This window comes from Eucyclogobius newberryi, unplaced genomic scaffold, assembly GCF_026437365.1.
Source record: "Eucyclogobius newberryi isolate DKJ021-1_F unplaced genomic scaffold, fEucNew1.0.hap1 SCAF_13, whole genome shotgun sequence".
NCBI classification, from domain to species: Eukaryota; Metazoa; Chordata; class Actinopteri; order Gobiiformes; family Gobiidae; genus Eucyclogobius; species Eucyclogobius newberryi.
The window spans coordinates 14,763,149-14,783,285 of NW_027315757.1; the positions used below are offsets into that span (position 1 = coordinate 14,763,149).

General features: G+C 44.4%; 1 protein-coding gene across 1 annotated transcript; it reads right to left on the reverse strand.

The window, feature by feature from the left end:
• Positions 1 to 1,231: 1,231 nt before the first annotated feature.
• Positions 1,232 to 1,886, reverse strand: LOC140357613 (phosphoinositide-interacting protein-like). The gene has a single exon (XM_072442128.1). The coding sequence runs from the start codon at positions 1,859 to 1,861 to the stop codon at positions 1,433 to 1,435; it is 429 nt and encodes a 142-aa protein (XP_072298229.1). The 5' UTR covers positions 1,862 to 1,886; the 3' UTR covers positions 1,232 to 1,432.
• Between the last annotated feature and the right edge of the window lie 18,251 nt (positions 1,887 to 20,137).

A 20,137-nucleotide genomic window follows, 5' to 3' on the forward strand; every position in this document is an offset into this window, starting at 1 on the left:
ACCTCAGAGTTTCCCCAAACCTCAGAGTCTTCCCAAACCTCAGAGTTTCCCCAAACCTCAGAGTGTCCCCAAACCTCAGAGTTTCCCCAAACCTCAGCGTTTCCCCAAACCTCAGAGTCTCCCCAAACCTCAGAGTTTCCCCAAACTTCAGAGTCTCCCCAAACCTCAGAGTTTCCCCAAACCTCAGAGTCTTCCCAAACCTCAGAACACGTTGTGAGGAAAGGTCTCCGGATGTTCTGAATCTGTATTCGTGAACTTATTTATTCGTTTAAACATGTAATTGAGTTGGAAAAGGCCCCTCTGGCGTCGTCAGCGCTGCGATTGGTCGGGGCCAAAGGCAGGAGTCGAACAAGATGAACTGTCAAGAGTCGTATTGTGAGAGTTCATCTCGCTGGCGGAACGTTTAGCTTCTGCTTTCACTGAGCGCTTTCTGTCCTCTCACCTCACAGCCTGAACCATGAGCCTCATCTGCCTCTCCTCCTCTTCAGCTCCTCTTCTCCTCAGCCTCTCCTCTCTCCTCCTCTTCTCCTCTTCACCTCCTCTTCACCTCCTCCACTATCTAACCCTAAGGAGACGTTTCACAAACACATCCGTCACAACCTCCCCCTGCCGAGGTCTAAAGCCTAGTACAGACCGCGGCGTCAAATTCGCGCCCGACGCAGAAGTTGGACGCCTGTACATTTGAAGACAAACGCTCCGGACGCGCGTTCTCGAAGCCCCGGACTCATGTCCAATGTCCGTAAAAAAAAAACCAGCAGCAGACGTGCGTCCGAGTCGTCCTGCACATGCGCAGTGGAGTCGAGTCGTCCTGCACATGCGCAGTGGAGTCGAGTCGTCCTGCACATGCTCAGTGGAGGAGTTGTGCTGTGTTGCTTTTCTCGTGCTGTAAATGGAGTTTAATGTTGGACCATGGCTTTAGTTTATTAACTTTACAAAGTCCAAAAGCGGAGGCGATGGGCTCCGGGGCCCGTCTGGGACCCGCATATACTTCACAGCTGAGCAGAGTTTAGTCAATATCATTATTTGCTCCAAGAGCTGCGTCTTAAGGATTTATTTTTTTTGCAGGTTTTTGGGTCTTTTTCTGGGTCGTGCGTAGCACGTCACTGGAGCGTCATCTCTGATTGGCTGCTGCGCCGCATCTGCCGCAGAAAGTTGGACAAAGCTGAATATGTCGGCGCCAGCTGCTTTGGACGCCTCGCTCAAAGCGTCAAGAGCGTACGAAAACGCAGAAATCGTGCCACGGAAAACACAGGAGGCGTTTGAGGCGTGTTTACATAGACTTTGAACGTAAACTGGACGCTTTGGCCGCCGCGGTGTGAAGGCCCCTTAAACGTCACAGTTTCATTCCGCTCTCTCTCTCCTCCTCGTAAACGCCTCGCTCGTCGCCGTGCTCAAAAAAGCGCCCGGCAACGTCACACGCTGAAGGCGACGTTCACACGCTGAACGCCGGCGGGCGATAGTACGACAACGGCTTCTTCATGCTCTGCTTCCTGTTCTCTCTGGTGATAGGTATGAGGACCACGCCCACCACGAACACCATCAGCCCGATGGAGAGCAGCGCCGGGCCCAGGATGTTGGTCACCTTCCGACAGTGTCCGGCGAAGTACAGGCCGCTGATGACCGCGCCGCAGAAGAGGAAGCTGCCCCCGGTGGACGTGAGGTGTATGGGAAGCCAGTAGACGTCAGAGCAGCGCGTGGCAGCGGCGGCGGACGACGACGAGTGCTGCGAGGAGTTCCACAGCGACTCCGCCCGCGACAGGCTGAAGACGGTGCTCTCGGTGCGGGACAGGGGCGGCGACAGCTGCTCCTGCGACTGCGACAGGGTGCACTCGCCCAGCGGGATTGTCTCCAGGGCGGGCATGGCCTCCGGCGGGAACAGGCTGCAGGGAGAGGAAAGGGGGAGGAGTTAGCGCCAATGGTGAAGGAACGTTAGATTATACTTTTTAATCCTGAGGTCGATCTGAGCGAGTCACAATAAGACGTTTAGTCATTCCAGTTTGTGTGTGAGGGGCGTGGCTAAAGCTAGCGTATGTGTGGGGCATGGCTAAAGCTAGCGTATGTGAGGGGCGTGGCTAACGCTAGTGTGTGAGGGGCATGGCTAACGCTAGTGTGTGAGGGGCATGGCTAAAGCTAGCGTGTGTGAGGGGCATTGCTAAAGCGAGCGTGCACAGGAACAGTTTTGCCTCATTTCTTTGACTTCTCTGCATGTGAGGGGCGTGGCTAAAGCTAGCGTGCACAGGAACAGTTTTGCCTCATTTCTTCGACTTCTCTGCATGTGAGGGGCGTGGCTAAAGAACCTCTCTTTATGTCATGCTTTGGCTTTGGGTCATGTCAGACGCATTATGACCTGGAAATATCAGATTGTGGCTCTTGACAAAGCGAGTGCCGTGCGGACATAAACAGGAAACAGCTGATGCTAACACGCTTTGCTAGCTTTGTGTTGCTAAGGCTCCACATAGTCGTTAGCATCAGTGGAAACACAGCGCTTTAGCACGAGATCAAGTCAAAGTTTGTCTCTTTCAGTCGTGTTTTTGTCACTTATTTTGGCTTTTCGACTTTTTTTTTACGCTTTTTGTCACATTTTTATTTATTTTTGGTGCAAGTTTGATGCTTTCAGTACATTTTTTGTTGCTTTTTGCCTCTTTTATTTTACTTTTTGATGTATTTTAGTCACTTTTAGACACATTTGTGTTGCTTTTGTCACAGTTTTAACACTTTTAGTCACATATTTGTCCTGCTTTTGTAGCTTATTTTGTTTGTTGAGTCTGCGTTCACGGTCACCCCTTCAACGATTTAATCCCACTCCACTCGTCCTCTTCTCAGTCAGAATACGCAGCTTTTCACAAATAGAGCTCAAAATCTGATCTGTTTGTTCTGTTGACGGAGAAGATTGACTCTAAATGTGAATGAAACACTTCAAACAGCTTTGTGCATTATTTATGAGGACAATGTTTACAGTGAAAGCCACGCCCTCATGTGTGCGCTCTTTTACTCTTCTCCCTCTCTCTTCTCTCCTTCCCTCTCTCTTTCCCCTCTCTCTTCTCCCTCTCTCTGTCCTTCTCTCTTCTACTTCTCTCTGTCCCTCTCTCTTCTCCCTCTCTCTGTCTCTCTCTTTGTCCCTCTCTCTTCTACTTCTCTCTGTCCCTCTCTCTTCTCCCTCTCTCTGTCCCTCTCTCTTCTACTTCTCTCTGTCCCTCTCTCTTCTCCCTCTCTTTGTCCCTCTCTCTTCTCCCTCTCTTTGTCCCTCTCTCTTCTACTTCTCTCTGTCCCTCTCTCTTCTCCCTCTCTCTGTCCCTCTCTCTTCTCCCTCTCTCTTTCTGTCTCGAGAACTTCCTCTGCAGAGAAAGATGTGGTAATACGACTCCCGAATCAACGTTTCAACTAACGATATTAGCGACAGACAGTGGAGCGTTATATCAGCGCATTGAGTATGCAAAAAAATATGAAGTCAAATGTTACTTTTTAATATGAACCTGGACCAAAATATTTTGATCATGTCCTGACAGTATTTAGGCCTGGTTTAGTCCTGGTTTAGTCCTGGTTTAGTCCTGGTTTAGTCCTGGTTTAGACCCGGTTTTGACCTGGTTTAGTCCTGGTTTAGTCCTGGTTTAGTCCTGGTTTAGTCCCGGTTTAGACCCGGTTTAGACCCGGTTTTGACCTGGTTTAGACCTGGTTTAGACCTGACTTAGTCCTGGTTTAGTCCTGGTTTAGACCTGGTTTAGTCCCGGTTTAGACCTGGTTTAGACCTGGTTTAGACCTGATTTAGTCCTGGTTTAGACCTGGTTTAGACCTGGTTTAGTCCTGGTTTAGTCCTGGTTTAGTCAGAGTAGAGTTAAAAATAAAATAAAAAGAGTAAAAATGTTAATATTTGACCTTTAATCTTTAAGCCAACAACGAAAAAAACAATAATTAAAAACACGAGTTTGAATAAATTTACATTTCTTGATATTGTGTTTTTAATAAATTATTGTTTAATGTGAAGTGAGGTTGGGTAAAGGATGTCATCGGTCATAAAAGATCAATTTGTGACTAAAACATATTTAAAAAACAAGATTTCTGCACAATTTTATCCAATGTACATACTTTCTTCAAGTTTAAATCTACCAAACAACAGGAAATCATTATACGATATTTGCTCAAATTTTGCAAAAAGAAACTGCAAACTCATTCCAAACTCACCCTTTCCTCGTGCGGAAATGCCCCTTTTTCAAACCCTCTTTTCGATGGTACAAATAAGAGAAACGACGCTCTGAAATCCCCGAGTCGGTGTGAGAGCGGCGGTGATGATCCTGGTGATGATCCAGCCCTCTTCCTGTGCTGCTGCTGCAAAGTGACCTTCCTCCTCTTCCTCTTCTTCACTCCATTACAGCAGCACTTAGCTTCAGCTGAGAGGCTCCATCGTCTTGCTTCGGAGCCGTTTGGACAATCGGCGGCGTTGGAGACTCGCCGGTAGATGAGGTCAGAGGTCAGATTTGTCGACCTGTTTAAGGGTCGCGTCTGTGGGCCACTGGGCGGGTCCACATGAAACAAAAACTGACACTTACGGACTCTTATTTTGGAGCTTCTTCTGCTTATCCAGGGCCGCTGGGGCATCAGTCTAAGCAGGGACAGCCAGACTTCCCTCTCCCCAGACATTTCCTCCAGGTCCTCCGGGGGGATCCCGAGGTGTTCCCAGGCCACACAGAGACAGAGTCTCTCCAGCGTGTCCTGGGTCTGCCCCGGTGGGACATGCCAGAAACACCTCCTCAGGAAGATTTACTTTTAGTTTATTTTATTCATTTTCTTGTTCCCGTTCAGGGTCATAGGTGACAAGAGCCTGTCTCAGTGACTTTGGGCCTCACCCTGGACAGGGGCCAGCTCGTCGCAGGGTTACCATAGAGACAGACACACAGACACACATTCACATGTGTCACTTTGTGTCTCATATTCATTCATTAGGGCCAATTTAGAGTGCACATGCATGTGTTTGGACAGTGAGGAGCCGGAGAGAATGCACAGTAACACGGGGAGAACATGCAGACTCCAAAACAATGGAATAAAGTTATTTTATTTATTTTATTTATGTCGGGGGAGAAGAACAGAAAAAAATATATATAATTTGATCGCTGTTACAAAAATATTCTTCCTAAATATGGAGATATCCTTTTAGTCCCAACATGGCAACCCAAACTCAGACTCAAGTGAGGCTCGTTCTGCTTCAGTAAAATCAATATTTGTTTATTCTGGATCATAATGTTTACGAGATATGATATAAAATCCATACATCCTGCTAAAGCTGCTGCGATTAATCGACTGATCATGACTATGAAAAATATAATCATAGTCGTATTTTGATGATTGTAATCTGGAAAACACACATGAAAAAACCTTGTAGTGTCAGTGATAAGGATTAACGCCTCAAGAGAAGACATTCAATACACAACGGGGTCTGCGCCCTCTGCTGGCAACATTTGGAAGCGCAAACCATCATAATGACCAATCCATGACTACTCACTGTAAAAAACAATGTTGTCGCATTTTGATGATGTTTGTCTGGACTAAACACTCTAAAACACACGTAAAGGCCTTTTACTACATCATCACATCAAAATGTCAAACAATTTCTTACTTTTTCATCTTTGTTTGTGAATATTCTCTGTCTAGAAGCCTCCTGTTAGCATATTTTCACCTTAATAAAGTGTGTGAAACAAACTAAACTAAAATAACTCGCCATAATACACACCGCAGCGCTCGCTCACCATCCTCCACACAGTCTCCAGCTCAGTGCCGCCGATTTGCGCTCTCAAAACGCCGCGATCGCTCCGTTTCCCGCCGCAAACGTCCCCTGAACCGGCCCAAACCGCCGCCGTCGCCGATCCAAGTCCTGCTGCAGCTCAAACGTTGACAGTGGAAATGTTTTCGAGACTTTCCAAAGCGGCTATTGATCCTGAAAAGAGCCCGGAGCGTCGCTGCATCCGGAACAACACGCGATCCATGAGCGTGACTTCAGCGTGTTAGTTTGAGCTTTGACCCGTTTAGAATCGTCGAGTCACAGTTTAAATGTGCTCGATTCGTTTAGTGAGTCGGTCCGAAGTGGAGACGGTTTATCGGGATGTTTTCCCCAGATATTGGTTCAGGCCCAATGTTCTGTGGTCGAGTCATTCACAGATTTGTGAACAGTCAAAAGACATACAAAAAGTCACACAAACTCCAAAAGATGACTCCTGAGGTGACTCCTGCAGAGATGACTCCGACTGAGGTGACTCTAGGAGACTCCAGGAGTCACCTCAGGAGTCATCTCTGCAGGAGTCAGAATTTTGCACTTATCATCTTAAAATTAAAATGCAAACAGCCAAAAATGCTCTTGTTTAAACCACTATAACACTTTCCTCTTGCAGTGTGACCCCGGTGCTGACATTTGACCCGGGTCATCATATATTGTGTGAAGAGTGGATTGTAAGCGAGCCGTCTGCGTTTGTGTGGCAGAGGCAGAAGTGAGGAGCTCCTGTTGGACCAGACCTGGGTCAAACTGAGGGAGACGGCGCAGTGAGAGGTTCTGTCCACCAGAGGGCAGCACCGTTGTGCTGTAGAATGTGGAAACAGAATCAGAAGCAGAATAAGGTTCATTGCCATTTGTCAATGAACAAAATTCACAAACATAGGAACTTGTCCTTGTGATTCGGTGCAACATAAACAACAAAACATTGAACACTGAATACAAAACGGCATGATATGTACATCATAAAATATAAAGTTATGTAGTGCAATAGGAAGTGAACAGTGCAGTGAGTGCAAGGTGCTTAGGCAGTGTTCATGAGTTCAACAGCAGAGGGAAAGAAACTGTTCTTGTGGCGGGAGGTTCTGGTCCTGAGGGGAGTGGCCTCCTGCCTGAGGGGAGTGGCCTCCTGCCTGAGGGGAGTGGCCTCCTGCCTGAGGGGAGTGGCTCAAATAGTCTGTGTGCCGGGTGAAAAGGGTCGGCTGTGATCCGACCTGCTCGTCCCAGAGTCCTGTTGACAGTGTTGTGCCTGAACGCGTTCATTGAACGAAAGTTCATGAACGCGTTCATAATTTTGCTGAACGAACGGTTTTACTGCTGACGAACGATAATATGAACGCGTTCATTCTGGTGTCTGTGAATGGCAAAATTCATTCTTTTTATTATCGCTCAATAAGGTGTCAGATTTCTAGAGACTTCCAGGCGAAAAACACCGTTAAGTTGCCCAAAAAGAGCCTGTGTCTGGCAACTGTGAGAGCTCCAAAGTTGTAGAGGCGATAGATCGCGGAGACGGACAGAGATTTCACGTGTCGCACCGCACTGCGCATGCGCATCAAAACACAAAGCAGCATTGACGCGACCGCGACATGTGTCAACAGAGCAGCAGGAGTCGCCCTGCTACGAGCAGTTACGTGAGTTTTATGATACGGTCGGAGAGGATGGGAACAATCTAACATTTCTGTACAAACTTTGCCCAGCAAGTTTTTCCTCATGTTTTTGAGAATATAATGTGGGGCTGAAAGCTGCTGCTGCTGCTGCTAGTGTGGTGCTGAAGAGACAGCAACACATGGGGAAGTCTGTCCCTTCAATGTGAATGTAAATCCTGGGTAAGGATTCAAAATTGGATGAAGATGAAATCTGACACATAGTTTCAACATTAAACTAATAAAATAATTGCTGCCTGTGGTTGTATTTGGGCTGTGGAAATAATTTAGAAAAATAAGAGCATAATATTGAAAAAAATAACTGATCTAGTTCATTTTTTGGAGCTGTGAACTTAGTTCAAACTTTTGAATTATGAACTATGAACTGAACTAGTTCATGTAGAAAGTGAACTTTCCCAACACTGCCTGGAGACGTACAGGTCCTGCAGAGATGGAAGCCTGCAGCCGATCACCTTCTCAGCAGAGGGCGCTGTAGTCTCTGTTTGTCCCAGGATGTGAATCCAGCGTACCACACGGTGATGGAGGAGGTGATGGAGGAGGTGATGGAGGAGGTGAGGATGGACTCAATGATGGCCGTGTAGAACTGCACCATCATCTCCGCTGGCAGCTTTGCTTTCCTCAGCTGTCGCAGGAAGTACATCCTCTGCTGGGCCTTCTTGATGAGGGAGCTGATAGTGGGCCCCCACTTCAGGTCCTGGGTGATGGTGGTGCAGAGAAAGCGAAGGGATTCCACAGTGGAGATGGGAGAGTCTGTGATGGTTGAGGGGGGGCTGGGGGGCTGTGACTTTGCTGAAGTCCACGATCATCTCCACTGTTTTCTGGGCGTTGAACTCCAGGTTGTTACTAGGACACCAGCTGGTTCACCTCCCTCCTGTAAACAGACTCATCCCCGTCCGAGATGAGCCAGATGAGAGTGAGTCCAGGTGGTGCGGGGAGTCCAGGTGCTGCAGAGTGAAGTGGAGAGCCAGGTTGATTGCGTCGTCCACAGACCTGTTGACTCTGTAGGCGAACGTGATCAATGAGAATATCACCTGTGTGATCAGCTCAAACAGCAGCTCAGGTCGAGTCAGGACACCTGCAACTCACACATACTGTGTTTGTTCAGTCAAATCAATAAAACTTTCTACAAACACAGGGCAGTTCAAATATAAATGTACTATTCTCGATAGCTGCAGGGGCAAAATTAGAGTTTTAAAAAAATTGTTACTGTGGGTTCTTTCCGATGTCCTCCCACGTGCAAACGTAGGTTAGGTAAGAAATGTAAACTCTAAAATGCCCCAAGAGAATGTCTGTGTCTCTGTGATGAGGAACAATGTTAAAATGTTAAAAAAGTACATTTTGCATGATATGTGTCCTTTAAGTTTCCTTATTGTCCCTGAAAAGAGGATACTGTTACGTGACCTTTGCCCCCTGTAGACTTGGGCTGTGTATTATGTTTGAAATAATTGATATTTCTCCACTTTTGTGGCTAATTTTACTTTTGTTCGTGCTATATCGACTTTACTTCTTGTTAAACTGTTTGTTTGCACTGTTTTAAGTTTCCCCTGGTGGGCAGGATTTACTCAGACTAGATCTGCAGCTTGAGAATGACAAAACAGTGTCCAGATGATACAACTGAAGCTTTTCCTATGCAGCAATACTACACCATTAATCCAACAATAATGCACTTTTAATAAACAATAATGCACCTTTAATCCAACAATAATACACCTTTAATCCAACAATAATGCACTTTTAACAAAACGATAATGCACCTTTAATACAACAATAATACACCTTTAATACAACAATAATGCACTTTTAATTCAACAATAATGCACCTTTAATACAACAACAACAACAACAACACACCTTTAATTCAACAACAATGCACCTTTAATTCAAAAATAATACATATTTATTACAACAATAATACACCTTTAATCCAAAAATAATGCACCTTTAAAACAACAATAATGCACCTTTAATGCAACAATAATACACCTTTAATCCAACAATAATGCACTTTTAATTCAACAATAATGCACCTTTAATACAACAACAACAACAACAACAACACACCTTTAATGCAACAATAATGCACCTTTAATGCAACAATAATACACCTTTAATGCAACAATAATGCACCTTTAATGCAACAATAATACATATTTATTAGAACAATAATACACCTTTAATGCAAAAATAATGCACCTTTAAAACAACAATAATGCACCTTTAATACAACAATAATACACCTTTAATGCAATAATAATGGACTTTTAATTCAACAATAATGCACCTTTAATACAACAACAACAACAACAACAACAACAACAACAATAACACACCTTTAATGCAACAGTAATGCACCTTTAATGCAACAATAATACACCTTTAATCCAACAATAACGCACCTTTAATTCAACAATAATGCACCTTTAATTAAACAATAATGCACCTTTAATATAACAATAATTCACCTTTAAAACAACAATAATGCACCTTTAATACAACAACAACACACCTTTAATACAACAACAATGCACCTTTAATACAACAACAATGCACCTTTAATACAAAAATAATACATATTTATTACAACAATAATACACCTTTAATCCAAAAATAATGCACCTTTAAAACAACAATAATGCACCTTTAATCCAACAATAATACACCTTTAATGCAACAATAACGCACCTTTAATACAACAACAACAACACACATTTAATGCAACAATAATGCACCTTTAATGCAACAATAATACACCTTTAATCCAACAATAACGCACCTTTAATACAACAACAACAACACACATTTAATGCAACAATAATGCACCTTTAATGCAACAATAATACACCTTTAATGCAACAATAATGCACCTTTAATGCAGCAATAATACACCTTAAATGCAAAGATAATGCACCTCTAATCCAACAATAATGCACCATTAATACAACAATAATACACCTTTAATGCAAAAATGATGCACCTCTAATACAACAATAATGCACCTTTAATGCAACAATAATACACCTTTAATAAAACAATAATACACCTTTAATCCAACAATATTGCACCGTTAATTCAACAATAATACATCTTTAACGCAACAATAATGCACCTCTAATACAACAATAATGCACCTTTAATAGGCAAGGCAAGGCAAGGCACGTTTATTTGTAGAGCACATTTCATACACAAGGCAATTCAAAGTGCTTCACACAGCAGGAAAAATGCATTCAAATCACAAAGAAATTACAGAAATACAATAAAATTAACGAAATTAAATATTATCAATCCAACTGATTTTCTAAACTAATAAAATCACAAACAAAAGAGAAGAGTGCAACGATAAAAATTAACTACAATAAAATTAACTAAAATAAAAATTATCAATCCAACTGATTTTCTAAACTAATAAAATCACAAACAAAAGAGAAGAGTGCAAAGAAAAAATCCCTTCAGTCATATGCGCAGCTAAACAAAACTGTTTTTAGCTTAGATTTGAAGATAAGATAAGATATTCCTTTATTGTCCCACATGGGGAAATTTCATTGGTGCAACGCAGGTAGATACAGAGGTAGATACAGAAGAACAGATCACTTATAGGAAGTCTGAAAAACACTTTCAGTAGAAGATCTCCTATAAACAAATAAAAACTCCCATAGACAAATAAATAAATAAATACCATTGCATGTGATCCCGACAGTAATTGCACATGAATATGTGTCACGACAGCACATAGACTGCACATGAATTTCACAGTAATTGCACATACGACAGAACTGCACATCAGTATTAGGTTAGGTCAGTATTGCGCCGGGATAACGTGACGATCTCCGGGTAAGACGACTGTTCTCCGCAGTTTCATGAGTTCCTCCTTTGTGTAAACACGGTACGGGGGCGGGGCCGGAGCCGGGGGGCGGGGCCGGAGCCAAGACACATCGCCACGACACGACGAAAACACTCAATCCAGCCGAATAAAGTCAAAACAAGTTAATTTAAAGCGATTCCAGTGCGTGTCCCGATCGTTCGTGAAGTTCCTCTTTCATATAAACGTGTATATAAACGTGTACCGACGACACGCCGTACTTTAGCGCGGCCGGAGGGCGCGGGGGGGGGGGGGGCTGGTGGGCTCGCTCGGAGCTAGCTCACGTCACAACAACACAACGAACGCAACGAAAAACGCTCAAATCCAGCCGAAAAAAGTCAAAAACAGTTGAATTAAAAAACTATTCCAGCGCGTGTCCCTATCGTACAGTAAAGTAGAAAAAACATACTAACTATATTTACAAAATATAGGAGATAAAGCACAACAAGTGTGAGAAAGAAGAGAGAGCGTTTACACCGGGCTGCCAGCTGTACCAGCGCCTTATGACGTATGAACGTATGAACATTGTCAGAGTAGAAGCCTGTCTCACATCTTCAGGAAGACTGTTCCAGATTTTAGCTGCATAAAACTGAAACGCAGATTCCCCATGTTTAGTCCTGACTCTGGCACCAGCAGGAGGCCGGTCCCTGAGGTCCTCAGAGTCCGAGATGGTTCATATGGCACTAACATATCCAAGATGTACTTTGGTGCTAGGCCATGGAGAGACTTGTACACAAGCAGAGCTGCTTTAAAGTCTATTCTCTGAGCCACAGGGAGCCAGTGCAGAGACCTGAGAACAGGACTAATGTGATCATACTTCCTGGTTCTAGTCAGGACCTGAGCAGCAGCGTTCTGGATGTACTGCAGCTGTTTTACAGCTCGTTTGGAGAGACCAGTGAGCAGGCTGTTACAGTAGTCTAATCTACTGGAGACAAACGCAGGGTCATGTGGTCTGAGACACAGCTACCAATTTCAACAAAGTACTTCCTGTCTTCCAGATAGGACCTTAACCAGTTTAGGGCAGTGCCAGTGATGCCCACCCAGTCCTCTAGTCTCTGTAAGAGGATCCCATGATCGACAGTGTCAAAAGCAGCACTCAGATCTAACAGAATTAAGACTGAGGCTTTGCCCGTGTCAGTGTTCAGGCGGATGTCATTTGTCACCTTGACAAGAGCAGTCTCAGTGCTGTGATAAGGTCTAAAACCTGACTGAAAAACATCAAATGAGTTGTTTATTAAGAGGAAATCTGTGAGCTGTTGGTAAACAACCTTTTCAAGGACTTTGCCCCAAAATGGCAGATTAGAGATGGGCCGGTAATGACTCAGTACTGCGGCATCAAGACTGCTCTTCTTTAGGAGAGGCTTTATGACCGCAGTTTTCAAAGACATTGGGAATGTTCCAGATTGAAGCGACATGTTAACTATGTGAGTGAGTGGTGCTAACAAACTGTTCAGCACAGACTTTAGAAATTTGGTGGGTAACACATCAAGGCAGCATGTAGATGAACTCAGACTGGTGATGATCTCATGGACAGTTTTGTCAGTTACTGGTGCAAAGTGAGTTAGCTCTAAGTGTCTTGGTGGTTTTAGGGTATTTTTTTGCATTGTGGGATTTATAGCAGTTTTAATGCCCTGAACTTTGTCATTAAAGAATAATGCAAACTCATTACACTTGGATGTGGAAATGAGTTCTAACGGCAGCTGAGCTGGAGGGTTTGTTAATCTGTTTACTGTGGCAAACAGGACACGCGAGTTGTTACTGCAGCTTCCAATTATTTCAGAAAAATATCTTTCCCTAGTTCTACATAAGATTAGGTTGTACATGTTCAGCTTTTCTTTGTAAATCTCTTTTTGAACCTGGAGCTTTGACTTGCGCCATTTCCGTTCGGCCCTGCGGCACTCCCTTTTCTGTGCCCTGACCGAATCATCATTTCTCCACGGCGCCTTCCGCTTATTTTTAACCATTTTAGCCTTTATAGGGGCGATGGTGTCCAGAACATTCAAAACACTAGATGTAACAGAGTTCAACAAATCATTTACATTAGAACATGAGACATTTTCAAAGTTTATCATTTCCATAAACAGTGCACCTGTGCCTTCACTTATGTGTCTCCTCTGAACAACTGCAGGACCAACCGGAGGTTTGGGAGAAACAGACAGGTCAAAGAAGACACAGAAATGATCAGACAGAGCAACATCGATCACATTAACATTTGAAATATTTACCCCCTTTGTAATTATGAGATCTAGAGTGTGTCCTTTGCTGTGGGTGGGGCCTCTCACATGCTGAGTAAGACTGAAGGTTTCAAGGACAGCATCAAGCTCTTTAGCGTTTCTGTCACAAATATAATCAACATGCACATTGAAATCACCTGTAATGACCAAACCATCAAAGTCTGTGCATATGACTGAAAGCATCTCAGTAAAATCATCAATAAAACTTTGGCAGTGCTGGGGAGGCTTGTATAAAACAATGAGGAGAATGGATGGAGACCGTTTTAGCTCCATTTTAAAGGATACATACTCAAATGATGAAAACACCCCAAAAGACAACCTGCGGGTAATTATTTCATCTCTAAAGACAGCACAGACTCCACCCCCTTTTTTGTTTTCTCGTGTTTCAGATTCAAACTTAAAGTTGGGTGGAGCAGATTCTATCAGAACTACATTTCCTGTGTTTTTGTCAAGCCATGTTTCAGTTAAAAACATAAAATCAAGATTATAAGAAGAAATAAAATTATTAATTAAGAGAGATTTGTTACATAAGGATCTGACATTTAGCACAGCAAGTTTCAGACTAGTTTCAGTGAGACTGGGCTTTATCTTTTCACAGGGAATATGAATCACATTTCTCAGATTGGGCCTGACTCGCATTTTGTTTTTCCATCTCTGTGATGATGTGGCTAAAGAAATAGCACTAGGGGGGGCTCTTTTTACATAGGGCCCCGGGTTGGTTTGATTTTTAATGTGACAATAAGTCCCGGCAACGCTGAGACCCAGTGCATCCAAGCTATGGGAGATACCAGGTGAAAGGCGAGGGGGGATGGGTGGTGGGGCTTTTGTTGGTGTAGTCGGCATAGCCCTTGCTATATTGGGCGTGAGTGGAGCCATCTTAATGCCTGATTTGATCAGACTTTCAAAATGGCTGGGAAGGCCCATGGGTGAGAGTGGAGATGAGAAGGAGAATGATGAATCTTTAGTGGGAGTAGATGTTGCAGGGGGAACCCAGGGCTGGTGTGAAGGCAGGGGCGATGACAGGGATGTTGTTGGGCTTGTCACAGATGGGTCCAAGGCCTTTGAAGATTGTTCCTTTGCTGGAGGCGGTGGAGGTGAATGTGGAGCAGCTGGAGCTGAATCCTTTGCTGGTGGTGGTGGAGCAGCTGCTGATGAATCCTTTGGTGGAGGCTGAGGTTGTGGTGCTTTTGATGTTGAAACATTGGCTCGGTCTCTGGCTGATGGAGCAGGAATTCTTCTCTCATTCCTCTCTTCTCTAACTATCTGCTCAGGACCCTGTCCAGGCCCAGTCCAATGCCTCAGAGCGTGGAGCAGGTTCTCTGTCAGCACCCTCACTCCACCTCTGCATAGGTGGGGGCCATTTCTCTTAAACAGGTCCTCTCGTTTCCAGAATAGATAGAAGTTCTCAATATAGTGTAGTCCTCTCGGGGAACACTCTTTGGACAGCCATGTGTTCAGCTGAAGAAGCCGGCTAAACTTGTTTATCCTCCTGTCGATGTTTGGAAGAGGTCCACTTATGAATGTTTTGATTTCCATTTTATCAAGCACGTCGAATAACTTCAAGAAGTATTTTTTCAAAACTTCAGTCTGTTCCCGCCGCATGTCCACTGCACCCACGTGCACAATCAGCTGTTTAGCTCCTCCATGCTTAGCCATAATATTTGGAAGGAGTGACGTTATCTCAGAAACAGTGGCGCTTGGAAAAGAATGTGTGTTTATCTTTTCATGCGTCACGTGACTCATCGCGCCGTCCCCAACTAAAACAATCAATCAATCAATACAACAATAATACACCTTTAATCCAACAATAAAACACCTTTAATCCAACAATAATGCACCGTTATTTCAACAATAATACATCTTTAATTCAACAATAATGCACCTTTAATCCAAAAATAACACACCTTTAATGCAAACAATAATGCACCTTTAATGCAACAATAATACAGTTTTAATTCAACAATAATACACCTTTAATGCAACAATAATGCACCTTTAATGTTACAATAATGCACCTTTAATGCAACAATAATACAGTTTTAATTCAACAATAATACACCTTTAATGCAACAATAATGCAGTTTTAATTCAACAATAATACACATTACAATTCACAACAATAATACACATTAAATACACAGCATGTCCAAGCCTTGAAATCATTATTTTTTTACGTCCCTGTCAACATGACAGGTACCGATCATTTTGTACCTGTCATGGCTAATTCTGAATCGGTCACAAGGAAAGGAAAACAAAATGACATAATTGATGAAAAATGAACTTTTATTAACATGTCTCGTTATCATTTACAGGCTGAGAAATAGATTTTCAAAGTTAGAGGCCAGGGGGGCCCCCTACCTAAAAAAGTTAGGGGCCCCCCAGCAATTTCAGGGGCCCGCAAGCACGCGCTGCATCGCGGCGTCATAAGAACAAGATAAATGTGTTGTTTTAAACCTGGTTATTAGCATGTAAAACAATTTAAAGTACTTTTATCTGTTATTTGATATGAAGAGCACAAATACGGAATTCATGTAAACCAGAGATCATGATCTTTAAAACTGTATAATTTATTATAATAATGTTTATTAGATACAAAATAAATACTGTTTACAGCATTTGACACAAGGAGATCTTGTGGAATATATAAAATAACAGCCTACAAAATAAACTACTAACATATACACATTGCCACGATGCTAACAACTCCAAAGGGGGCGGGGCCCTTGGGGCCCTTGGATACTTCCACATTGACATTGTCCCTAATGTGCAAAATTACAGCTTTTGTTGCAAACAACTTTAAAAAGACTGAGGAGATTGACTGTAAGAGAGACTTCTGAAACACCTCAATCTTAAAAGAGGGCTTCACTCCAACTGGCTAGTTCAGTAGAGTTGTGATCGCGGAGTGGGCATCGGTCAGAATGCACTGAAGCAGGATGGATTGTTACTTCCTTTTATTGAAGATAATGAGCGTACATAAGTTTCTCTGTGTGTGTGTGTGTGTGTGTGGTTCTGTAAACAAAACAGATAAACATAATATTAGAACAATTTCCATATAAAGTAATCCAGTAGCAATAACACAAGCAGTGCTCTGATACTAATAATAATACTAATAAACGGTGATTACTTAAATGACAATATATAAACAATCATATATATACATACAATAAAGGATTATCTTATCTTATCTTACATATATAGTTTCCAACAGGACATAAGCAAGCACTCTGCAGCCTCATGAAAAAGGGTAGGCCTCAAAGCCTCTACTATTAATCTATTCACAAATAATAATCAGACTACCCTAATGGCACCAAAGGAAACATACTCTAAAGGACATGCATATAAGGCTGACTTATAAATACAGAGGCCCAAATGATACCAGCAAGATCTAGCTAAAGAACACGGAATTACAGGTTATCTTAGCATTAGCGTTAGCGCTTAGCTCTTAGCTGGAAGCTGGTCCAGGTAATATGCATGTTAAACCTCTGTAACAACACCAAGCATTCCGACTTTCATCTCTAACCCCACAATAAAGCACAGCAAAACACCCACCTGTCTCATGGACGCACACTAACTACTAACACACAAAAACGGGGCTAAAGGGAAGAGCTAACAACATCTCCGAGGCACATATCAAGAATAAAAACACAAAGAAAGTTTGTCTGCTCATTAGGCGCCGCGCCCCTAGTGGCCGGGTTTGGTATTGCAGCCTGACATGGTAAATTCACCGTTACAACCATGCCTTCATAACATTGACGCCCCCAAACTTGTGCCAGCAAGTTTGAAGTATGTGCCTTTACTGTCCATCTTGGTCCGGCACCGCAGGGAGTCGAATGAGCCGACTCACGGGTTTCACATATGTCCGGTCCCTCACTTTGACTTCGGCAGAGCAAACTGAACCATCAGCGCCTGGGAAAACTTTGCTGATCTTTCCAACAGGCCAAGACGCCCTGGGTAGTTGAGGGTCTTTGATCATCACTACCGTGCCAACTTGAATGGGCGATGTGTCCTTCTGCCACTTGGATCTAGTTTGTAGGGCTGGCAGGTAGCGGCGCAGAAAGTGTGTCCAAAAACGGTCCGTTAAAACTTGACAGGTCCAAATCGTGATACGTCACTTGGGAAGGGAAGGGTCGAGCCGCCCCATCAGCAACAGGTTTGGGGTAATGGGATCTGAGTCGGCCAGGTCAGAAGACACGTACCCCAGTGGTTTCGAGTTGAGTATTCCCTCTATCTCAATCAACACGGTTTGGAGTACTTCTGAGCTTACGACTTGGGAGCCCAGAGTAGATGTTAGGGCTGCTTTGATGGATCTGATCTCCCGCTCCCAGGACCCACCAAAGTGTGGAGCACTTGGAGGATTGAAGCGGAACTTGATCTGGTACTCTGCTAGTTGGGCCTGTAAGGGTGGATGCAGGGCGTTGAAGGTTTCCCGTAGCTCCCGGTCGCCACCTCGGAAGTTGGTGCCTTGATCGCACAGTATCTCTGCAGGTTTATGAGAGATAAATCTTCTTAGTGCCATTAGGAAAGAGTCAGTGTTGATGCTGGACAGTACCTCAATATGGACAGCTCGAGTTGTCAAGCATTTAAAGAGCAAGCCCCAGCGCTTCTCATTTCTTCGTCCAACTTTAACTTGCATTGGGCCAAAGCAGTCAATGCCAGTGGAGTAGAAGACTGGCTGGTTTACCCTAAGGCGGGAGAGAGGAAGATCAGCCATTTTTGGGTTGACTGGCTTGGCTCTCCACCTCTGACACTCTGGACAGGAACGTTGTTCCCGCCTGATGGCTTCACGGCCGCGCAAGATCCAGAATCTCCTTCTCAGTTCGGCAAACACTCTCTCTGCCCCGGGATGTTTCAGCTCAGTGTCTGCCTGCTTGATGAGTAACCTAGTCGCAGGGTGCTTCGGTTCCAGGACTACAGGATGCATGGCATCAGCTTCAATGTCCTGGCAGCGTCTGAGTCGGCCACCTACTCGTATGAGCTGCAGTAACTGGTCAAACTCAGGAGCCAGGGTGTTGAGGCGACTCGTTGCAAGCACTGGTTTCCCTGCTGAAAGGCTCTGAACTTTGTCAGGGAAACTGTCCCTTTGAGCAGATCTCAGGATGCAAAGTTTGGCTGCTTTGAAGTCGTCTGCTGAAAGGCTGTCTCCAGGCACGCTGGCCGCCCCATGAAGGCACTTTGCTGTCTCCTTTAATAGGTCGCTGAAACTGTCAAATTGTTCAGCCTCAGGCACTGGGTCATTGTTCAGAGATGTGGCAAGGCATGTGGTGGGCCTGCGGCGTTCTTCTGCGACAAAGTCTTCACATGGGGGAACTGGGTGATCTGGCCATTGCTGTGGCGGTTGCAATAAAAATGAGGGTCCACATGCCCAGCGAGATGGACTGACAAGTTCTTGTAGTCTTTTTCCTCTGGTCAGGTCATCCGCGGCATTTTAGACTGATGTCACGTACCGCCAGGTGTGCTTATCTGTTAGCTCTTGAATCTCTGCTTGGTGAGCTGCAGCTTTCTCTGGGGATCGGCTGAGGCGTTTTTCAGTGCCCCGCAAACTGGGGAGGACTGTCTCGTGTTGCACAGATAGTATGGGCATGTTGTTGACACGTAGGAGGGGAGTGGCATATCGATTTATACCTTCCACATTCACTCTGGTGGTCTTTGCATCTAGAAGACTCATGGCTTGTTGCTCTCTCAGGGACCGGGTGCCAAGCTTCTCATTTCTGTAAGGCAGAATGTCAAGTTGCCACAACTTTTCCACCTGACTGAAGAGCTCTGTTTGGTGGGATGCAGTTGAGAGGAAGAGTCATTGTTGGGGTTGACTGTGTTGTCGGATAGACGTAACGGGTCCTTGTAGTGCCCAACCCAGCCTGGTCTTGACTGCGGCGGGGCCTCCTGGGGGACCAAGGCACACAGGTTGGATTGGGGTGACCAAGTGGGGACAGTCCGAGCCGATCAGTAGCAGTGGCTGTGCATTTGCAAAGGGATGTATTGGTAGTTTTCGCAAATGTCTGTACTTTTGCTGAAGTGCTGCTACAGGATATGAGTGCTTAGCAAGGCCTAGATCATCTGCAGTGAAGGCACCCTCAATGGTGAAGGTCTTACTTGGCTGATTGGCTGGCGAAACTTTGAAGGTCACTGATGCCCCATGTAATGTTCTCACAGTGCGCAGTGAGAGACTCTCAGGGATCCCCTGTAGTTGCAGCCTTTGAGTGGCTTCTTGTAGCAGAATTGTCCTCTCCGATCCATCATCGAGGATTGCAAATGTCTCGAGTGTGTGCCCACCGTTCTGCAGGATAACTTTAATGATCTTTAGGAGGACTTAGTTGCATCCTGCTTGCCGATCTAGATAGAGAACATCTGTGGATGGTTTGGACTCGGGCTCAGTTCCCATTTGGTTTGCTGGTCTGGGTGCAGTTGGACGCAGGTTCACTTCGTGCAGGGCCTCAAGATGTTTACCTTTGCATGTCCTGCATTGCACTCTAAGTTGACACTGAGCGGCTTGATGGTTCCGCCCACAGCGCCAGCAGTGGTTGTTTGACTTAATCCAGTTGGTCTTCTGCTCCTTTGCTAGCAGTTTGAAGTTGGCACACTGTTCTAGAAAATGCAGGGTGCTTTGGGCCTGTTCTGACCTTCTGGAGTA